The sequence below is a fragment of the Ctenopharyngodon idella genome, chromosome 12 (genome assembly GCF_019924925.1).
Source record: "Ctenopharyngodon idella isolate HZGC_01 chromosome 12, HZGC01, whole genome shotgun sequence".
Classification (NCBI taxonomy): Eukaryota; Metazoa; Chordata; class Actinopteri; order Cypriniformes; family Xenocyprididae; genus Ctenopharyngodon; species Ctenopharyngodon idella.
In genome coordinates, this window is record NC_067231.1 from 8,115,158 (window position 1) to 8,137,201 (window position 22,044).

At 36.0% G+C, this 22,044-nt stretch overlaps 1 protein-coding gene across 2 annotated transcripts; it reads left to right on the plus strand.

Moving 5' to 3' along the window:
* Positions 1–637: 637 nt before the first annotated feature.
* On the plus strand, positions 638–21,220 carry vps35l (VPS35 endosomal protein sorting factor like). Of its 2 annotated transcripts, XM_051914926.1 has the most exons (31): positions 638–701; positions 1,206–1,305; positions 3,720–3,896; positions 4,947–5,063; positions 5,140–5,164; positions 5,773–5,849; positions 5,931–6,059; positions 6,279–6,363; positions 6,604–6,660; positions 6,748–6,844; positions 7,960–8,007; positions 8,091–8,184; positions 9,782–9,922; positions 10,017–10,217; positions 11,637–11,683; positions 12,216–12,327; positions 12,435–12,551; positions 13,490–13,543; positions 13,672–13,752; positions 13,836–13,898; positions 14,550–14,635; positions 14,782–14,862; positions 14,958–15,021; positions 16,317–16,415; positions 17,524–17,601; positions 18,310–18,424; positions 18,553–18,692; positions 18,778–18,943; positions 19,028–19,146; positions 20,666–20,812; positions 20,891–21,220. In XM_051914926.1, the coding sequence occupies exons 1-31, from the start codon at positions 685–687 to the stop codon at positions 20,987–20,989; spliced, it is 3,033 nt and encodes a 1,010-aa protein (XP_051770886.1). In that variant the 5' UTR covers positions 638–684; the 3' UTR covers positions 20,990–21,220. The 2 variants fall into 2 exon arrangements, with proteins under 2 accessions (XP_051770886.1, XP_051770888.1); XM_051914928.1 differs by lacking the exon at positions 9,782–9,922.
* The last annotated feature ends 824 nt before the right edge of the window (positions 21,221–22,044 follow it).

Genomic DNA, 22,044 nt, shown 5'->3' on the forward strand with positions numbered 1-22,044 from the left:
TGATTTCTGAAGGATCATGTGACACTGAAGACTAGAGTAATGATGCTGAAAATTCAGCTTTGCCAACACAGAAATAAACTGCATTTTAAAATATATTCAAATAGAAAACAGTTATTTTAAATTTTAAAAATATTTCACAATCTTAATGTTTTTGCTGTATTTTGGATCAAATAAATGAAGCCTTGATGAGCAGAAGAGACTTATTTTAAAAACATTAAAAAAATCTTACCGTTCATATATACATATATAGCCTATAACAGTAAACAGTCATCAGAGAAGAGAGAAGAGATGTCACTACAAGATGGAGGGGAAGTATTTTTGATTAAAGATTACAGGACACATGAATTTAAATAATAATAATGATGTGCACGGATATACGACAATACAATAATTTCTGGAAACATTTTAGAGACATATTACATTATATAATTTTAATTTATATAATTTCATATAATTTATATACTTATTTTGGAACATCACAAGGACATTTCAACCGGTTTTTATTTATTTATTTATTTATTTATTTATTTATTTATTTATTTATTCTCTCTCTCGATGAAATGTACAGCTTTCTACTGCGAAATACATCAGCCACAAACAAATAACTTTGAATACTTGGTGACTTTTATTATGACAGAAGACTCTTATCTCGAACACTTCGGCATCACATGACACTGATTGAACATGGCTTCAGTTCAGTGGTAAGAAATGTTTACATTTTAAAACGTTTATAACGTTTTAAACTCTAATGTTTTAAAACGTTTATCAAACTCTAACGCGGCGTAATGTCAATGAATAGAGGAATTATGAAGAATATGTGCGTTGTAAGATATCTTTAACAGCTATTAAACATTGCTGAAGTCTAGAGGAAGGTGTAACGTTAGTGTTATGACAGTAGAGTGATAGTTTAAGGCTGTGATACCATGTAATTTTGATACTACCATGATACTGAATGAGTATACACACCATGGAATTTACTTATGTTGCTTAAAGCTATTTCAAAGAATATTATGGTATTGTATTTGTACCATGATAATACCACATTTTGGTCATGTCCATCAATCAACATAACAATAAATGCTATTATCATGGTCCCATGTGCAGAAGCACAGTGGTATTATATGGTGCATTTTGCACATTTTATTGTAATTTTGTCACATCTAACATGATTATGATTATCAATATGAAATGTGTGTTTTGAACAGGCACTCTCGGGGCCGTAAATATGAGAGTGAGTGGCAGGTGTGTCGTTTGGAGGTTTCAGCAGTGGAGTTCAGTGACTATCATCCACTCAAAGCCATCACGGTACATCCACAGTTCTCCTAAATACTCATTAAATGTTTTATTTAAAGTAATACTGTTCACTTATTACAGGTTCAGTCCTCCTTGATTAAAAAGCATTTGAGTGTGTTGATCAAGAATAGGCTACTTTTTTTTTGTATATTGTGTAAATAATTCCATATTTTCCTTCAGTTTCTATTATGTTACCTGTCTGAGTGTTTATCTGTTCAGCCACTTGCTGTCCAAGTCATACACAAGCCATTGACCGATGTCTAATAATGCTGCAGGCTGGTTATCAGACTATGGATGGTGTAGCCTGATGGTTAAACATCTGGATTGGCAACTGCACATGGTTTGAAGCTTGAATTATCACCTCTGCCGTCTGCCCAGTTGTTTGCTGGAAATTTGATCAGATTTTGGCAATCAGAGTGGATCAAATCTTAAAAATCATTTTTTCAAAAGAAAAAAAAAAATATCCTTAAATCGTAATAGGACATATAAAGCAGTCTTGTTTTTGAACCTTCAGTATGTGTTGTTTAAAACTTGCTAGGATTGGGATTCCTTTGATACATAAAAAAAAAAAAAAAAAAAAACAGCATTATCCTAATATCTGCAGAAGGGTGGATGTCAACAACAACAACAAAAAAAATGTAATAAATTGGTCAAATAATACAACATTTGTATCCTGTAGTAAAAAGTCTTCACACCCCTGTTAAAACAGCTGGTTTTTTTTGGCCCGGTTTCACAGACAGGACTCAAGATTAAGCCAGGATTAGGCCTTAGTTTAATTAGGACATTTGAGTAGCTTTTATAAACGTGCCTTAGAAAAAAAAAAAAAAAAAAAACATTACTGATGTGCATCTTGAGACAAAACAATGGCACTGATGTATTTTAAGATATTTCAGTGCAAGTTGCTTTCAGTTTAACCAGCTCAAACATGCATTTTAGTCTGGGACTAGGCCTAAGCCTTTTCTGTGAAACTGGGGTATAGTGAAGTAAAAAAATAAAACAAAGATAAATCATATCATATTCAATGTAAAACAACCTACGCAATGCCACTGAAAAACAAAGTGACACATTTCTTAGAAAAAAACGACAACAACTTGGACTAACTAACTAACTGCATATAAGGGGCCATTCACACAGAACGCGTCTTTGCGTCTAAAAACGCGAGACGCAGCGCTCAGGAATGGTTTTCAAAAAAGCGCAGCGTAAAACGAGGGTCTCGAGACGCGCTTTTGAGATGTGATGCAATAACGACAATAACGGAAATAACATAAATAGGCAAACAGCAGAATTGATAGATACGAGTTTTGACATGGAAAAAAAGAAAATAAGATAATAATGAGCGCCTCCTCCGCCATCAAATAAAACAGTTGTCATGCCAACTTGCTACTGTAAACAGAAGCTCGCAACGCTTGCCCCGCCTCCGAGTTCTTCTGATTGGTCCACTGTTTTGGAACTGACATTGATGAGCAGCGCTGCGTGTAAAAGTTGAAATTCTTTTAACTTGACACGGCGTCTTAAAAACGCGGCGCTCATGTGCGAGGCACTGCAAAAGACGCGAGCGTAACGGTCATGCACGTCCGTCAAGCGCGTGTTTACATAGAAAAACAATGGGAAAGTATCGCATTGGAATAGAAAAAAGCGTTCTGTGTGAACGGCCCCTAAGTGTGTACACCCCCGAACTAATACTTAGTTGAAGCACCCTTTTATAAAATTTTTTACAGCACTCCGTCTGTTTGGATAGGAGTCAATCAGCTTGGCACATCTTGACTTGGGAATATTTTTTCATTCTTTGCAATAACGTTCCAGATCTGTTACATTACTACCCTCTTGGGGTTCTCCCACAGATTTTCTATAGGATTCAGGTCTGGTCTCTGAATTGGTCATTTCAAAAATTCATCTTTCTTTGCTGAAGCCATTCTTTTATTGATTTAGCCTTTCTTTTGTTTCGATCATTGTCATACTGAAAGGTGAAAATTTTGAGACAGGGATAGCTGCAGGTTGGAGTAATGGGCATGCCGAAAGGTGAATTGCTACAACAGAGTTTTATAACCACTAAACATTGCGATATGTAGTCACATATTTGCCTGTAATCCGGATTTGGTAATCTGGAAATGTTCTCATTCTCAATCAGGGTGGTCCAATCCCATGTGTTTTTTTTTTGTTTTGTTTTGTTTAAAAAAAGGCATGAATGCAAAATGGCTTACCAGATTCTGAACAGCAAAACATAGGATTTCCAAATCTGAATTATTCTGATCCAGATTAAACACTTTGAAGGACTGTGTATTCTTGATCAAAACACCAAACCTCTGGTTGCTCCAAGAAGGCTGAATGTGTAATAAGTGAATTGTAAAACGCTTTGGACGAAAGTAACTTCATGAACAAGTTATTTCAGTCAGTTCAATTTTGGTAAATAACTGGCTTCTTTTCAGGTGACAGATTCTAAATCTCGCCGTAGTGGGCGGAAAGGCAGCACCTCCTCCTCATCTTCTTCCTCTAGTTCTGTGGCTCTGGATCCACTCAGCTCCATGCTGGATGGGACCGACCCACTGTCTCTCTTCGCTGCGGCGTCTGAGACCCCAACTCTGTCACACAGCATCTCTGCTGGGGTAAAATTCACAAACCTCATACACATACAGTACACACACCATTATTAAAATCTTAATGTGCACTAGTACCCCTATAAAAAAGCACTTGTGCAGTAATAGTATCAGATGGTAATACCATGGTATTTACAATACGTTCCATAGAATTCAATAATTACTATATAAAAGTTTCAAATGTACTTTCCATGGTATTATTACTGAGTGCCACTGAATTTTAATTAATTGGTGAAATATACCTTTAAAGGTGCAGTAAGTGATTTCTGAGAAACCCTGTGGAAAGTGGATTGGACTGAGCACCACAACACACTTGTAGCCAATCAGCAGTGGGGGCGTATATACTCATGATAGGGGAGGAGAGAGAGTGAGCAAGAGGGAGATTTGAAGAAAGACTGTAGAAGGAGAGATGGCTGAGCGACATTACAAAAATGAAAAGGTTAGAGGAATATCACTGCTAAAAGAAGGGTTATGGTCAGGCAAGAGCTTTAGGACCTGCATTATTATTAGAAAAGCTTTCCAGCACTGGAGAGACCTAAGCGGGAAGGCCTGAAAACAGACGCAGAGGTTGTGTTGTTTCTGCTTCATAGGTGAGTAACATTGGTTGTGTTGTTTCACAGAACTAAGACATGCTGTTGTTGTAATATTACCTTTAGTAACAGGACAGTTTTGAGTGTCATTGTGTGGAGCTGGTGTGCTGCTGCCGACTAACAACTAACTCTTCCTTGTATATACTTCTTTGAATGCATGTTAATTTTTGTTCTTCTTTGTCATTCATTCATCATCTTCACCTTATTTTTCTGCAAAGCATTATTTTTCTTCACTTCAGCTATGATAAAGGGACATCCACTCTTGCATTGCGTGTTTGCATTTTGGGGGTGGAGCAATGAAGGGAGGGGTGTGTTGTTGATTCAAATATCATTTTTTTCTCAGAAATCGCTAAGTGCACCTTTATGTATGTAAACTGGAAATAGTCACATTATCTGTTGATAGTTAAAATTATGTGGCTGTGAACACGCATCAAACTGGTCTTTTTCATTTTTTACTATTGTGTTTTAGGAGTTGGGGCGGAAACGTCGGGAGAAAGAGGAGGAAGTGGGCTTAGACTTTGAGCCGTGGTCATCTAAACGTGGAGAAATCCTTTCTAGATTCACCACCACAGAGAAACTGTCTATAGTAGGTGCAGTGGTTTGCAGCTCTTGTCAGTCTCGACTTTTGACAGACATTAATGAAGCTGTTATTTCTCTTACAGAACCTCTTCATGGGCTCAGACAAGAGTGAGTTCATCGGTTTTTGAAGACACCTTTTTTTATTTGTTCTTGGTTTGTAGCTACTCCTGTTGTTGTTATTCCAGGTGGCTTGACAGCTCAGAAAGTCAAATCCTCCATTAAGCCTTGGTTCATTTTCAAAATTTGGTTCATTATTTTATTTTATTTTATTTTATTATTCAATTATTAAATTATTGGAAGATAACAAATAAAGGATTAGTGCCTGACATTAATTTTTAAATATCTAAATCAATCAATCAATAATTTATTTATTATTATTATTATTATTATTATCATTTATTAAGTTTTAGTTATTAATTATTACATTTTTTGTAAATAATTCAGGTTTTACATTAATTTTCAAAATAATAATCAAATGAATTTTCTAAATCTATTGCATTTTTAATAAATAATACAGGATTGGTACCTGACATACAAAATAGAAAAACAACTGTTGCAACCTCTATAAAATGCTTAGCAAACAAAAATCCAGTACAAACTTATTGACCAGTGCTGAGAAAGTAACAGGTATCACATGACAGTGATGTCTATGTACTAGTTCAGCAACAGTCTGTAAAATCTTTTTTACATATTTAATAGTTTGACTTGTGTTAAAGGTAAAGCATCCAGTCCCAGCTCAGCCGTGTCAGAGAAGGTGCGCACTCGTCTGGAGGAACTGGACGACTTGGAGGAGGTGGGTCTCATTCGGAGATACATTGTGCTTTGTTTGTTGGTAGATGTGTTTATGAATGTGCTGTTCATTGTGTGTGCTCAGGGCTCACAGAGGGAGCTGTTGAACCTGTCCCAGCAGGACTATGTGAACCGCATTGAAGAGCTCAACCAGTCTCTGAAGGAGGCATGGGGTTCAGACCAGAAAGTCAAAGCCCTGAAAATCGTCATCCAGGTCTGAGGACTGGTGAACCCACAAACCAACAGTGCACACTCATATGACATTTGAAGTCAACATGAAATCAAGTCTATTAACTTTCATCATACACATTTCTGGTCTTGCTATGAATGATTCATCAGTGCATGTTATTCCAATGAAAAAAAAAATGAAAAAAAGATCATAATCTCCATCAAAATGTAATAACTTTTTCTTTTCACATTATTTTTGTGTCAGTGCTCCAAGCTGCTCTCTGATACATCAGTAATTCAGTTCTACCCCAGCAAGTTTGTTCTCATCACAGATATCCTGGACACCTTTGGTAAGAGATGCTCATGAAAATAATCTTTTTGTTTGTTCAAATTTTACTGTCAAACATATCTCACTTTTTTGCAGTAATAGTTTATTCATATATAAAAAGCAAAAGTCTTCACCATTTAGCTTTGTCAGCGCTGATAAACACCAGCAGTAATTTTAGGTCAAGGTGAAAAATATGTTTAAAAGCCGCAAGATGAAAGGAAAATGTCTGTCCATTGTTCCTGATGATGTTGTGTGTCTGCAGGTGGTCTGGTGTATGATAGGATCTGGACCATGTGTGCTGACCCTCATCCGTTACCAGGTAAAATAATATGCATCACAACTCAGCATATTCTTTTATCATCTCTATGACATTTTTTATTGATTTTCTTATTAATGTCGTTCTCAGAATCGTTCTCTGCTGATGATGTGAATGACACAGCCAAAGAGACGTGTCTCAACTGGTTCTTTAAAATCGCCTCCATCAGAGAGCTTGTCCCTCGACTGTATCTGCTCAACGTGATTCCAGATACTCATTCCAGTATTTAAGCCTGTTCAATAATCCAATTATGTTTCAAAGCTAAAAATGATTAAATGAAATAAGTGCGTTAAAACAAACAGCAATGTTTTAAAAGCACCAGCACTTATACTGTTTAGAAAATCATTCTACCACGTTTTAGTTTTTAACCCTGTAAAGCCTGACATGTGAAATAATACTCAAAAAATTTTTTTTTTTAATTAACAGTTATTGAATCTTTTTAGGCAAAATCTAATGTTTTTTGTTGAGTGTAATATTTGATACATTTATTCTTTTTTATGGCTCATATTGTATGATAAAGGAATACAAAGCTCATACTTGAGAAGCAAAAAAAAAAAAACATCTTAGTGTTATTCATAGGTCCAAACTGAGCAAAAATGTGCAATTTGGTGCAGTTGCTGATACTTAAATGGCCAAAAGGTAAGATGAAATTCTAATAGATGGTAATATAAATCAACGAAATCTTTATAACAGTATATCAGACTGCTTACATAAATGCATATAAATATCAGTTGTCACTCTATTTAAACACTTAGTTTATGATCAAAGCTCTATAGTTTTTATTGTGGCGGGCAAAACATATAATGCAATATAATGATGATTGAGAGTTGTACAAATAAATGTTCCTCAGAAGCCTGATTTATCATATTTGATACTCACAATTTAACATGATTTTTCTAAAAAAAAAAAAAAAAAAAAATATTGATAGTTTCAATCCAGTAAGTGTTTATCTTGAAATATTACTAACAATCTGAAAGTTATGTTTACTTTATGAAAATCATTAAAGATTTCACAGCAAAAAGACAACCTGTACCACAACCTGAAGGTGGACATTTTTAGAAAAAGCCTTTTGCTTGCTAAAATAGGATAAACTATCAATCAGATGACAGACGGCATGACATTGATTGTGTACAACTGTTTTTTTTCTGCAAAGTTTTGTACATGTTGATAATTTAGAGGCATTAGAAATTTGTGTATCAAATTTGATAAGAAGGTTAAACTGGTTTGCGAGAAACAATTGAAAGATAGAAAAAATAACATAAATATGAATTTTAACCTAGTGAGCCCTTGACTTTAGCGCAGATATGTTGAAGCTGCTCTTCTGAAATGCAACCGCTTCTTGACAAAGTCGTAAGTATCTGAGCAGTGTTACTCTTCTGTTCATGCAGGTGGGTAGTTCCATTGGTCACTGATGTTCTCTCTCTGTCCTTTAGTGGGATTCAGGAGACACTGCAGAGACTGACAGCGATGATCAGAGGAATAGGAGACCCGCTGGTGGCTGTATATGCACGGGCGTATTTATGCAGGGTGAGAAGAATAAAGCTATTTGATCGTATTTTATTGTATTTCATTGTATTTAAGCAAGTGATGGGACAAATGAAGCTTTTCGAAACTAATTGAACCAATTACTTCGCGAAATGATTCACGCCGCACGCTGGTGACTCCTGCTGCTCAGAACGATGTAATTGCAGCAAAATAAAGTGTAATCTGTAAAATGCAATTAACAAATTATCTAATACCATTAAATATGAAATATGTCTTTATAATGTTATTTTATTAAATTATAGGGCTTGTTTTGTTTATGGAGAGCTTGGTTAATCAGGCCTTTAAAATACTATTAACTCTTATATTTTATTGATACAAATGTGTCATTAAAGGGTTAGTTCACCCAAAAATGAAATTTCTGAAATTTCCTCATGCCGTTCCACACCCGTAAGACCTTCGTTCATCATTGGAACACAAATTAAAATATTTTGATGAAATCCGAGAGGTTTTTTTATCCTCCATTGAAAGCAAAGAAAGAGATGAATTTGTTGAATAAAGTTGTTATTTTTGTTTTGTTTTTGCGCACAAAAAGCATTCTTGTCGCTTCATTGTATTAAGGTTGAACCACTGTAGTCACATTGACTATTTTAATGAAGTTTTTACCACTTTTCTGGACCTTGAATGACAGTTATTTCGTTGCTTTCAATGGAGGATAAAAAAAAAACTTTCGGATTTCATCAAAATATCTTAATTTGTGTTCCGAAGATGAACAAAGGTCTTACAGGTGTGGAACGACATGAGGTTGAGTAATTAATGACAGAAATATCAAAAAAGAATTGAAAGATTGAAAAAATAACCTAAATATGAGTTTTAACCTTAGAGTGTAATAGTAAGCCCTTGACTTTAGCGCAGATATGTTGAAGCGCAGATGTGTTCCGAAGATGAACAAAGGTCTTACAGGTGTGGAACGACATGAGGTTGAGTAATTAATGACAGAAATTTCATTTTTGGGTGAACTAACCCTTTAAATGTCAAAAAAACTATATCTGAGACAACTTCTTTTTCACTATAGGTCAGGGGTGCAAAACTCAGTTCTTTGAGGGCCACAGCCCTGCAGAGTTTAGCTTCAACCCTAATTAAACAAACCTGATCCAGCTTATCAAGTTCTTCAGGCTTATTTGAAAACTACAGGTATGTGTGTTGGAGCAGGGTTGGAACTAAACTCTGCAGAGCTGTGGTCCTCCAGGAACTGAGTTTTGCACCCCTGCTATAGGTAGTGGTGTTTCATAAGCTGCTTTTACACTGTCGGGCAGAGCAGTTCTAAGAACGGTAAGGAATGGTCCCAGTTATATTTCCACTTGAGCTTGGTTCGGCACGGCATGATTACAAACCGTTCTAGGCCCGGAGAATGCATGTAGTGATGTCACCTTCTCAGGATTGGTCACTTATCAGTTGCCTGGCTGCCAGTTTATCTGTAGCTGGCCAAGCGTGCTATTTGAGCAAAGTAAACACAAGTTAATGATAAAATTAAAAGAAATATTTGATCCTAAATAATGCAGTCGCTATTTGCATCCCATATCAACTGTAAACTCTTGCGTTACCAAGCCAATGACTGATGCATTTGTATTACATTCCAAAGAGCTCCATTATCAGCCCCACAGTGGAAAATGAAACCGTATCCGTACCAGCTGGGCCGGATTGGCATGGAATGGAGCGGTTAAGCAATGAGAGCGGTTTGGGCCAATGGTGGAAAAGTGGCTATACTTTCAAATTTTACATGGTGATAATAAAAAGAGCAAAAACCCTGCAGATTGAAATTGAAGGAGGGACCCGAGCCATATCATAGAGACTCTAGCAATCTATCTTTCTCTCAGGTTGGGATGGAGGTGGCGCCGCATCTGAAGGATAGTCTCAATAAGAATTTCTTTGACCTGCTGGCCTCGTTCCGTCAAATTCATGGTGAAAGTGTGCAGAATCAGCTGGTGCTGCAGCGGGTGGAGATTCCCATCTATCTGACCCTCTATTCTCCTGCCATACACTGGATCCTGCAGTGCGTGGCATACAGAGCACCAGAGGTACATACACACATTCCACTCCAGGAAATGCTTGACTCATTTTTATTAATCCTATGTTCCATTCAAAGTCAGACATGGAATATTCCTACCTGATAACTCGCACTTCCACCCATAAAAGCATTCCATTACATGCTTGGAAGATGATGTATAAGGAAACCATATGACAGTGCTACCATTAGCTTTGCAAATATTGATTATCGCATTTGTTTTGCAGGTGTACAATTCTAAACAAAGAAGATTACTTACTGTGTTTTAAAATAATTAATTCATTTTTTATTGAAACCGAAATGAAAGTTTTAATTTTGCCAAAATTGAACTTGTTGCCGCTTGAACTGAGGCAGCTACAGCGATCTGTCACGTCAAAACATTTATTGTTTGAAATTCATTATAAAACACGCTAAATAATCATCTTTGTTGATGATCGTACACCTGTAGAACAAAAGTGAGCATTGCAAAATGTTGTTTGGATTTGCTAGAAGACATTTTTACATTTCCACACAAGTTTCCAATCTAAAGTCTAGTTGCATTTCATTGCATTGGGACATGGGAGTTTGGGGCGAAAATGTCCCTGCACAATTAAAACAAAAAAATTACAACTCCTGTGGTTAAAGTGAAATGTGAAAATGAATAAAAATTGTTGATTCTGGCATTAAATTTAGATCTGCTTATAAGATTATTTTTATGCATTGTTTTTTGCAGCGTTTAGATTATAACCAATCACACAAATGTATCTGTTGAACGCTTGAATGTAATGATCAGTCAAAGGCATTTCCATTAGTCAGCGGTGAAGAAGAAATCCGCTAAAAACGTCAGTTTTGTTAAACGTGCAGGTACAATGCAAAAAGACATTCATTATGCAGTGTAGTCATCTTCACTGATTATAATGGGATTTTTTACGAGATTAGCAGAAGTCAGTGATCTTGCAATGAACTGAAGTCATTAACCGCTTCAATGATGGGAAACGTTCATTGCTCGCTTTCTGTATAATGTACTCCCAGTTTGAATAACCATTTTGTTTTTCATGCTACTAAAACAACCAATGTGAGAAGCAGCTTCATGTCAGAAGCAGCTTCTGTGCCACCTCAGTGATGTAAAAATTGCTTTTGTCGATGTTGATCATATTTTATTGGTAACAATCTGTAGTATTCTGATTAATTAATTGATTAAATTTAAGTAATTGATATAAAAAAGACAACATATATACAATAAGAACGCTAATTAGAAAAAGTAATTGCCCTTACAAAGGGGGAAAAAAATTGCCCCTTTACGCAAAAGTTAATTTCTAACTGCAGTGAACATTCTTTCCAGTCAAAAAATTTTGAAATTAGTTTGTTTGTTGCTGATTTTAGATCAAATAAACATTTGTAAGAGCCTTTCCAAGTGGTTTTGATCACATGTTAATCCATTTGTCTTTCAAAGGTTCTGCTAACAGAGATGATGGACAGATGCAAGAAGTTGGGCAACAAGTAAGATTTCTCCACTGAGGGACACTTTACAACTTAAGATCTACTGACACCACGAAAAACAGTGCATCTCTATGAACCTCTTTATTCCAAGCTCCATTCCAAAATGTCCTTTTTTTCCTTTTTTTTTTAATGCTAGGACAGTTTTTTTTTATATATATATTCTGATGGAAACAGATAAATGATTGAGACTCATTGTGAATAATGTCTTGTTTAGTTGCAATGGAATGTGTGAATTTTGTTTACTTCATCTCATACTACTGCAGACCATAGAGCCAGACATTCTTTATAATTAATGATGGTTCCTTAGGCAGGAATGATGCCTCAGATATCCCATCGAGACCTGGTTTAGAGACCAGAATATCATAAATATTTGGTGGTGGGCACTTTTGACCATTAAGCAGCCACCCAGATCAGCCTAGCATTGTGGTTATAACTTTTATATGGGCAAGCATCTTCAGAAAATCTAGTATTGATTTTACAACTGCAGCATATATGGTGTTTGAAATTGCATTATTCATTCATTTTCCCATAGTGCTCTCCTGCTGAACTCTGTCATGTGGGCATTCCGGGCAGAATTTGTTGCAGCGAGAGCTACAGACTTTATTGGCATGATCAAAGACTGCGATGAAGCTGGATTTCCCAAGGTGACAGACACACACATGAATACCAAAATACACACAGGTCAAAACATTTGGTGAATATCAGTGTCTATGTCATAGTTTTTATTCTCATGATCCTTTCTGTTCTTCAGCACTTGTTGTTTGCATCTCTGGGTCGCAGTCTGTCCTGTGCTGACCCTCCAGAGAGTGAAAGACTCTCCATACTCAATGAAGCATGGAAGGTCATCACTAAAGTGCGCAGCCCAAGGGTAAACACCTTTTAACCTTTGAATGTTTTAAAGCACACAGTATAGAAAGGGAATCTGAAATAAGAATTGAATACAGATTTTAGTAAAATAAAAATAAACATACTCATTACATTGGCATTAATGGAATTGCTTTGGCATGAAATGCAATTCCACTATTGCATTAAATTGTATTTATCTGACTGTTATCAATTTATAGCAGAAAATGAAGAGGTATGAAATTCAGTATGGAGTGCCACAAGGCTCAGTACTAAGACTGTTGCTTTTCACCCTACATGCTATGGGGTGTAAATGCCTGATAAAGACATGGGACCGAAACAGTGCTAAATAAATTTTGATAAGTTTTGCAAGGTGGGATAGTGAGTGGGATTTTTTTCTAGTTTATTGCACCCTACATGCTACCCTTGGGAGATATCTAACATGGAGTTAGCTTTCACTGTTGTGCTGACGATACTCAGCTCTATATCTCTTTGAAGCCCATAGAAACATACAGTACCAATTCACAAAACTGATGGAATGCATAGTTGATATTAAAATTGGATGCCTAGAAACTTCCTATTACTAAATTCAGAAAAATCATATATTTTAATTTTTGGAACAAAAGCCTCCAAAAGTAATAACCTAGAATACTGTCTAATTCTTGATGGATGTTATGTCAAGTCTTTGTCATAAGTTAGGAACCTGGGTGTGCTATTTGATAGCAATTTGTCATTTAAAAAGACACATTTCTAGCATTTGTATTTGCGTTTTTTAAAATGTTAAAAATATCGCTAAGTTATGACAAATGCTCTCAATGTCAAATGCAGAAAAGTTCATTCATGCATTCATGCCTCGATCTACTTTTATATGATCTGTATTGTATAAAGCACTATATAAATAAAGATGACTTGACTTAAATCCATTCACTGTATGTTCTCGTTTATATTATGCCTATAACTCAGGATTACATCAACTGTGCTGAGATCTGGGTGGAGTTTACCTGCCGTCATTTCACAGTGAGTTATCTGCTTTGTTTGCCTGAAACATCAGGTGTTGCAATTCATCATTTGAGCAGATTTTTTTTTTTTTTAAAAAAACGTTTAAAGCCTTTTTTAACATGTCATTTCAAATTCCTCCCTCATAGAAACGGGAGGTGAACACGGTTCTTACTGACATCATCAAACACATGACTCCAGACAGAGCTTTCGAGGATGCATATCCACAGGTATGCAAGAAACATACACATGATGATGTTAGATGTTGTTGATGATGTCAGCACAATTCATCCACTTTCTTTTGTGTTCTCAGCTGCAGTCAGTGATAAACAAGATCCTCACCTACTTCCATGACTTCTCTGTGCTCTTCTCTATGGTATGACATCAGAAATAACAGACAAGTCCATTTTTAAATTTATGGTGGAAGAATAGAATGCTCTAATTTACCCCAAATGGTCTGTGAAATGGAGGAATAAAGTTACCTGAAAACAACTTTTACATTTTAAAAATTAACCTTTGAAAACATTTTGTAGTGCTGTATGGCTAAATTAAAAATTAATTAATTGATTAAAAAATAAAAAAATTAAAATTTTGACCATGTTAGACTTAGTTTACAAAACTATGTTTCAGTTGAGACTCGAGAATACATTCTACATACCATGGAATAAATAGGTGTAATAATTCAAATTAATGATTTTTTATATATATATGTGTATATATATATATATATATATATATATATATAATATGTTGTGTCGTAATACTAGAGTTGGACTAATTTAATTTGTTTGTTGTGTTCTGCATTTCTTTGAATTGCAATTCAGTAAATTCTTCTTACTCTCATTCCAATTCATACTCAAATTTAAAATCTATTGGGCCAATTCAGTTAAAATTCCTTCAAATTTTGCTCAAAATAAATAATTATACAAGAACTTTAAAAGAAACTATCATCAGTAATATAAAATGAACTAGTATGATCATAAAAATGATTTGGTTTTGCTGATGTATAGTGTTTTGGTGATTGCAGGAGAAGTTTTTGCCCTTTCTGGACATGTTCCAGAAAGACAGCGTGAGGGTGGAGGTGTGTAAATCAATCATGGAGGTCTTCATCAAGTATGTTTTTCACTCACTATTCAATATTAGAACTCCTCTTCCTCTGTGTAGCTAAACAAGTGTTCAAATACTGGATGGTTAGTGTTAATTCTAATTATAGTTACAAGGTTTCTCACTTAGTTGAGGCTGATATATTTTGTGTTTAGACACCAGCAGGAAGCAACGAGAGACCCCGTCATCCTCAACGCGTTGCTGCACATCTGTAAGACCATGCACGACTCTGTCAAGTGAGTGAGATATATATATATTAATGTGTCTCACTATTAATGCAGAATTAGAGAGTGTTACATTGATGTGTTTGCATGTGGTCTTGTTGTTGTAGTGCTCTAACTCTAGATGATGAGAAAAGATCTCTGGCTCTGCTGATCAATGGATTTATTCGTATGGTGAGTCCCTGTCCTACAATACTGTACATCAGTCCTCAAAAAAAAAAAAAAACCTTCCTATTTGCATGAACTAGAAGCTAGAGAGAGCTATTTTGAGAGCTCAAATGACAAAAATATGAACTGGCATCATGATTTTCAGGACAGTCAGGCCAGAATTTTAAAATTTGTTATTTTCTAGTAATCACATACAGCATCTTGAACAATGAGTGAGATCAATACAACAATACAATTTATCTGGGTCAATCTTTTGAAAATTAACATGCATCAAGAGCTGTGTCATTTCATCTCAGTATAGAAAAAATAAATACATAAAAAGATTATATTTTCATTCTCAATTCTGTAGTGCAAAAAATAAATAGTGTTATATAACTGTTAAAGTTTAAGTTTGCTGATTATCAACCCACTTTGTACTGTTGGTGTCCATAGTATCTGTAAATGAACAATGTTTATTCGTTGTTCCTGGAACAAGGAACAATAATTCTTGTTTATTTGTCAGAAATGTCTGACTTTTGATGGCTCCAGGGCTTTCATGAAAGCTACAGATTGTACTTCCGCATTTTTGTGTCCCCGTCCATGACCTTTGGATTGACAGAGAGCTGCTATTTTATGAGTAGGTTTATCACTGAAAATCGTATCATACTTTGTCTACTCTTTAAACAGCATTATGGTACAAATGGAACACTGCCAACAGCCGCCTTAGTTGTACATGACTGCATTTTGCTTCAGGGGTTGGGCAGAAGGTGCCCCCACTCCTCTTCTTCCAAATATACTGACGGAAAGGCAGTTTTTTCAGCTCCCCTCTTCTGTTTGGCCTAAAACACTGTTCTTTGTCATCCAGTTTGAAATGTTGACTACAAATACAGAGGTTTTTCAGGTTTTCCATTGCGGTGTTCTCTCCATATTTATGATTCATTGCAGCCTTTAGCGACTGCCTACAATTTGCTGGATCCTTCACTGGAATCTGAAAGAACTCATTCCCTCTAAATGTTTACTCTTTGAAATATTGCACCCGGGAACAATACAGATTGACACCATTGTGACTGAAAGTTTGCTAAGAAGTATTTCCTACTAAAACAAGGTGGTATTTGACTCTGAAGCCTATCCAATATGAGCAGACTGGAAGTGGCCTTGGACAGCAACATGCCCAGTGCCTCGATAGGCAGCCAATTTTCATTGAAAGCCCATTTTTTTCCAAAGATGAAGTACCCCTTTAACTGGTATGGTCTGAGTCAGCATCTACAATATAACCTATATAGTCTCACTAACTTTTAATATTTTGGTCCTTATTTCATTAGGTGTCTTTCGGGAGGGACTTTGAACAGCAGTTGAGTTTCTGTGTGGAAGCCCGAGCGACCTTCTGTAATCTAGAGCCCGTCATCATTCACCTGATACATGTGAGTATCCTTTGTCTTAATGCATGTGTTATGTATTAAATAAGGGGTTCCCAAACTTTTCTGTCAGCCAAAACCCTTTGATGTCAAATATTTACTTGAAGTACCCCCTGAGATTTTAATTGAATATTTTAATAATTTAACAACACATTCACATGTTCACACTTATCTGATTTTGGTTAATGCTCACATGACATCCAGGTAAACAACTAAAATATAGATTTTTTTTTTCACACTTTAGGTTAGGGTCCAATTTTGACTGTTAACTAACTATTAACTATGACGTTTATTAACTATTAACTACGACGTTTTAGGAGTAAACTCCTAATTACTGCTTATTAATAGTTAGTAAGGTAGATGTTAAGTTTAGATATGGGGTAGGATTAAGAGATGTCGAATATGGTCATGCAGAATAAGGCATTAATATGTGCTTTATAAGTACTATATAACAGCCAATATCCTAGTGATATGCATGCTAATAAGCATCTAGTTAATAGTGAGAATTGGACCCTAAACTAAAGTGTTACCTTTTTTTTTTTTAATGTATGTTTTTATGATTTAATTATTAGCTTTCATCAACTCATGAACCCCATGTAGTTTGCATTCTACATACCAGGGAATACATAGGTATAATTATCCAAATTAATGATAGTAATTATTATTTAGAATATTCAGAATACTAAAGCTGGTCTTATGAAATTCCTCTGTTGTGTGTTGCATTTCTTTGAATTGCAGTTCAGTAAATTCCTCTTATTGTCATTCCAATTCAGATTCAAATTTAACATCCTTTGGGGCCAGTTTAGTTTAAAATCCTTCAATTTTTGCCCATAATAATTTTACAGGTACTTTAAATGAAAATATAATCAGTAATGTAAAAAAATAGTGTGATCATATATTATCTGATCAGGGAGGTTAAACTACTAACAGATAAGCATGACTTCACAATTGCTTATTATACAGGGCTTATTAAAACATTCTTTACATTACGTCTACCATACCTTTTTAATGTCCCTGTGTGTTTTATACTAGTAAACAAATGTAAACTATTTGGAAAATACTGTAAAGTCTACAGTCTAATGGAGTGCTGAGGAACTGTATGTCTCTCTTACAGACGGTGAATCAGTTAGCCATGGAGACCAGACGTGTGATGAAAGGAAATCACTCACGTAAAACGGCTGCTTTTGTCAGGGTTGGTTTATTCTTTTACAAAATGTTAATAGGGGAATCTAATGAGAAACTTAAATATATTTTTTTCTGCATTACAGTAATGACAACTGGAGGAAAGGTGCTTAATTCTCAATAAATTATTAACTTAATTTCTGTATGTAAAATGTTTCTTTTTGTATTTCTTTCTCTTATTGGAGTGAAATGTGGCCTGGACATGTTTTTGACAGGCTTTGTTACATTCCGCCTAATAATGTTGTATCCAAGTCAAGTCACCTTTATTTATAAAGCGCTTTATACAATAGATTGTTTCAAAGCAGCTTTACAGTAATAAACAGTTTAAAATAACGATCAGTGATGCAACTCTACTGAAGATAATGGTGTTGATTCAGTTCAGTTTAATAACTAAAGTTCATCAATTCTGAAGAGTTCAATTCATCTATAAGCAGCTTTACAGAAGACAATAGTGTCATTATTCAGCTCAATTCAGTCCAATGTTGATTCAGTTCAATAAGTGTTGATGTTGCAAAATTTGTCAGTTATGACATGCAATAGAATCAGCTATAAAGCAGCTCTGCAGAAAACAGTGTCATCATCGTTCAAGTTTTGTTCTCATCCAGTAGTGTCAGTGCAGTCAAATCGATAATATTAAGTGCCTTTTAAATGTCTTTATCCTGTTGTATCCTATAAGTGACTGAGCTTTTGCTGCCTGTTGTGTGTTGTCTGTTTTCAGGCTTGTGCTGCCTACAGTTTCATCACCATTCCATCTCTCACGAGTATCTTCAGTCGTCTCAACCTCTACTTGCTCTCTGGACAAGTAGCGCTGGCCAACCAGTGTTTGTCCCAAGGTGAGTGCTGAGATGCATGAGGGTGAGCAGCCTCTAACATGATCGGCCAAGATTGGGTGTGATTGTATGGATTTGATATGGACTGAGAAAATGTTTGAGAAAAATTGATTTCTGTGTCCATTTCTCAGCGGACGCGTTTCTAAAGGCAGCTGTCAGTATTTTGCCGGAAGTCCCGCGTACTATCAGCATTGAGGGAAAACAGCGATCATCAGAGCCCTTCCTTCTTGAATTCATTAACAACTTCCTTTCCACACTGCTCGTAGTGCCGGTAATATGTGCATAAACATTTGCAGGAGTGTTCTAGCCACGTCTTTAGTGCATATCTGAGCGCGATTGTTCACTTTGTCTCATAGGATCACCCGGAGCAGGGTGTGCTGTATCTGGTGCGAGGGCTCTTGAATATGGTGCAGGACTACACCTGGGAGGACAACAGTGATGCTAAGGTCCGCGTCTACATCAGCGCTTTACCATTACTAGCAGCAATGAGCCAGGAAAGCTATCTCTACACCATTCCTAAAGGTACTGCACTAAAGGTATTAGTAAACATCTTGATGTCTTTCTGACATTGAATTCTAAATGGAAACACTTTTGCTCCTGTTGCAGTGGATTCCAATGAAACCCTCTATGGAGGAGATCCCAAGTTCATCGCAGAGATCAACAAGTTGTGTGAGACTCTGATCGGTCAGGTTTTGGATCATTTAAAGACTCTGGGCCGAGATGAGGTGAGACCGAGTACTAATCCAATATACAGTGTCTCTAAAAAGTATCTGTTCTTATGAATTTTACATGATAAAACAATGCGTTTCAAAGCCATCTCAACCATCATTTTCCTTTGAGAGCATCCTTAAACGCTATTAGTAAAAACAACCACTCAACTATTTGTTTTACCTACACTTTTATTCAGGTATCATGTGTGTCAGAAGTGCTTCAGAGACAGATGTATGACACAGGCTACACCGTAATTTAGACGCAGCAAACTTTAATGGACAGTAAAACAAAGGCAGAATACCGTAACTCCAGACCGGCACAGTAACTTCTAAACAATAGCAGAGTACCCTAACTCAATTTGAGCATTTCAAAACAAAGACAAAGAGCGGTAACTGGTGTTATGGTGTTCTGCCTTGGTTTTTCCTGGGTTTTTGGAAGTTACTGTTAAGACAAGCCATTATTTTCTCAAAAAATGAAGTTACTGCCTTTTGCCTTTGTAGGGCAGAATAATTATAATGTTCAAAATGAAATGTAAAGTATTGTGACACTTTGTGGTTGTTGACAATGGACATTAGAGGTCGACCGATTATATATATATATATATATATATATATATATATATATATAAATATAAATATATTGTTTTTGACGATTAATCTGCACCAATAGTTGCTTCTTGGAACTATTGGTAATCGGGAAAAATCAGTGTTGATCATTGCCGAACATTTTTTGGGGGGTTGTTTAATTTATCTGTGTTCTCCCCGGCTGGAGCTTGAAGGTTCTACAGTTGGAAGTCTTTGGTTTCACAGTTTAAAAGCTCCTAATAACACCAATCGCAGACTCCATGTGCAGTTTGTTGTGACGTGGGACTATGCTTCGCACAGAGATGGACACTGACGAAAACGGATAAAAATGGCTATGTTTCCATCTAAAGTTGTGAAATTAACTTGTGTGCAAAATTACAATATCACATAAAACATCTGCGAATTAAGCATCGTTTCCATCCCATGTGTTAAAGAGAATGAAGTAATTGTAGTTATTGGCACAAAAAATTTGTAATAAAATGGAAGTTGCTGCAATTGGGGAAGCCACTGTGGCTCTTTTTTTCGTACATCATAAATTACTTGCGCCTCCGAGTGTGCAGACAAAATGTAATAAACGCATAAATAAATGTTATTTTGCATTTAGAATTATTATTGTTATCACATTCTTCTATGATCCAATTTAACCATACTAAGCAAAAATGACTTTAGATGAACCTGACATTTGTGTTTCTTTCTTTCTTTTTTGTTTATTGCTGAATTAAGTGTGTTGAACTTTCTACTCCTGTATCCTATTCTTCTGCAATCCAGAATGGAAAGTTACTTTTTATGGAAAGTAATGTACTAAGTAACACAATTAATTACTTTTAAAAGTAATGTACTTTTAAAAAGTAACTTTTCCCAGCACTGTGTATAATATTATTATTGTTTATGATTTTGCATGGCTGCAGGTCTATTATCTTAAAGCTGTGCTAATATTTGTGTGTTCAAGGGAGTGCGCAGGCAGGCCAGTCTGGCTTTCTCTCTGTTTGGCTGTCTGTTGGCTCATGGTGATCTACGGAACAACAAACTCAATCAGCTGGCTGTCAACCTGTGGAACCTCAGCCACAAACACGGCTTCTGTGAGACACGCACATCGGTGAGTTGTATGCACACAAATGCGTTGACGTTCAGCGGCAAATATAATGCCTTGACCTCTGTCTCTCATTCTCTCCAGGTTCGGACTCTAGAGTACATCAAACATCAGGCACAGCAGGCAGACATGAACCATCTCTCTGACATGACATCACGTCTGTCTCTGCAGTCCCGAGCCTGACGCTTTCATGGAGGCATTCCTGTGACAGACTGTCAGAAACCCTGAGACAGGAACTAATAAATATATGAAAGTCAAATTGCTGCCCACATAAAAGGTTATTGAAACGATTACTAAAACTCCAACTGTCTCAAACTTCTACAGTGTTTTATCAAAAATAATGTCAGTTTGCACTTGTTTTTGTACAGTTTGTGTGCATAACCTAGGTATTATGTAATAAAATACTCAAATCATGATGCCTTGTCGATTTTGTTTCAGGACTCCGGACAAGTTTCTATAAGAACTGCATGTTCTAACTGGAAAAAAAGTTGTTTTTCTTGATAGAAGTTGCTTGAGCTCTACAAACACTCAATAATAAAAGGTCTTGTTATTCAAAGTTTTAGTACTATATTGTGTTTTTGTCTTTTTTTTTTTTTTTTTGTCAACAGTATATAGTTTTTAGAGCTTCAACTTTAAACGAAAATAAGAAATGTTGCTACGTACATGCATATACATATAACATTATGACCACTGACAGGTGAAGGTGAATAACACTGATTATCTTGTCATCACGGCACCTGTTAACGGGTCTGCAGTGGTCAGTATCGATCAAAAGCTGTCCAAGGAAGGAACAGTGTACTGGCGACAGGGTCATGGGTGGCCAAGGCTCATTGGTGCACGTGGGGAGTGAAGACTGGCCTGTTGTGGTCCGATCCAACAGACGAGCTACTGTAGCTCAAATTGCTCAAGAAGTTAAAGGGTTAGTTCACCCCAAAATGAAAATTCTGTCCTTAATTACTCACCCTCGTGCCGTTTTACACCCGTAAGACCTTCGTTGATCTTCGGAACACAAATTAAGATATTTTTTTGTTTAAATCCGATGGCTCCGTGAGGCCTACATAGCCAGCAATGACATTTCCTCTCTCAAGATCCATAAAGGTACTAAAAACATTTAAATCAGCTCATGTGAGTACAGTGGTTCAATATTAATATTATAAAGCGACGAGAATATTTTTGGTGCACCAGAAAAACAAAACAAAATAACGACTTATTTAGTGATGGCCGATTTCAAAACACTG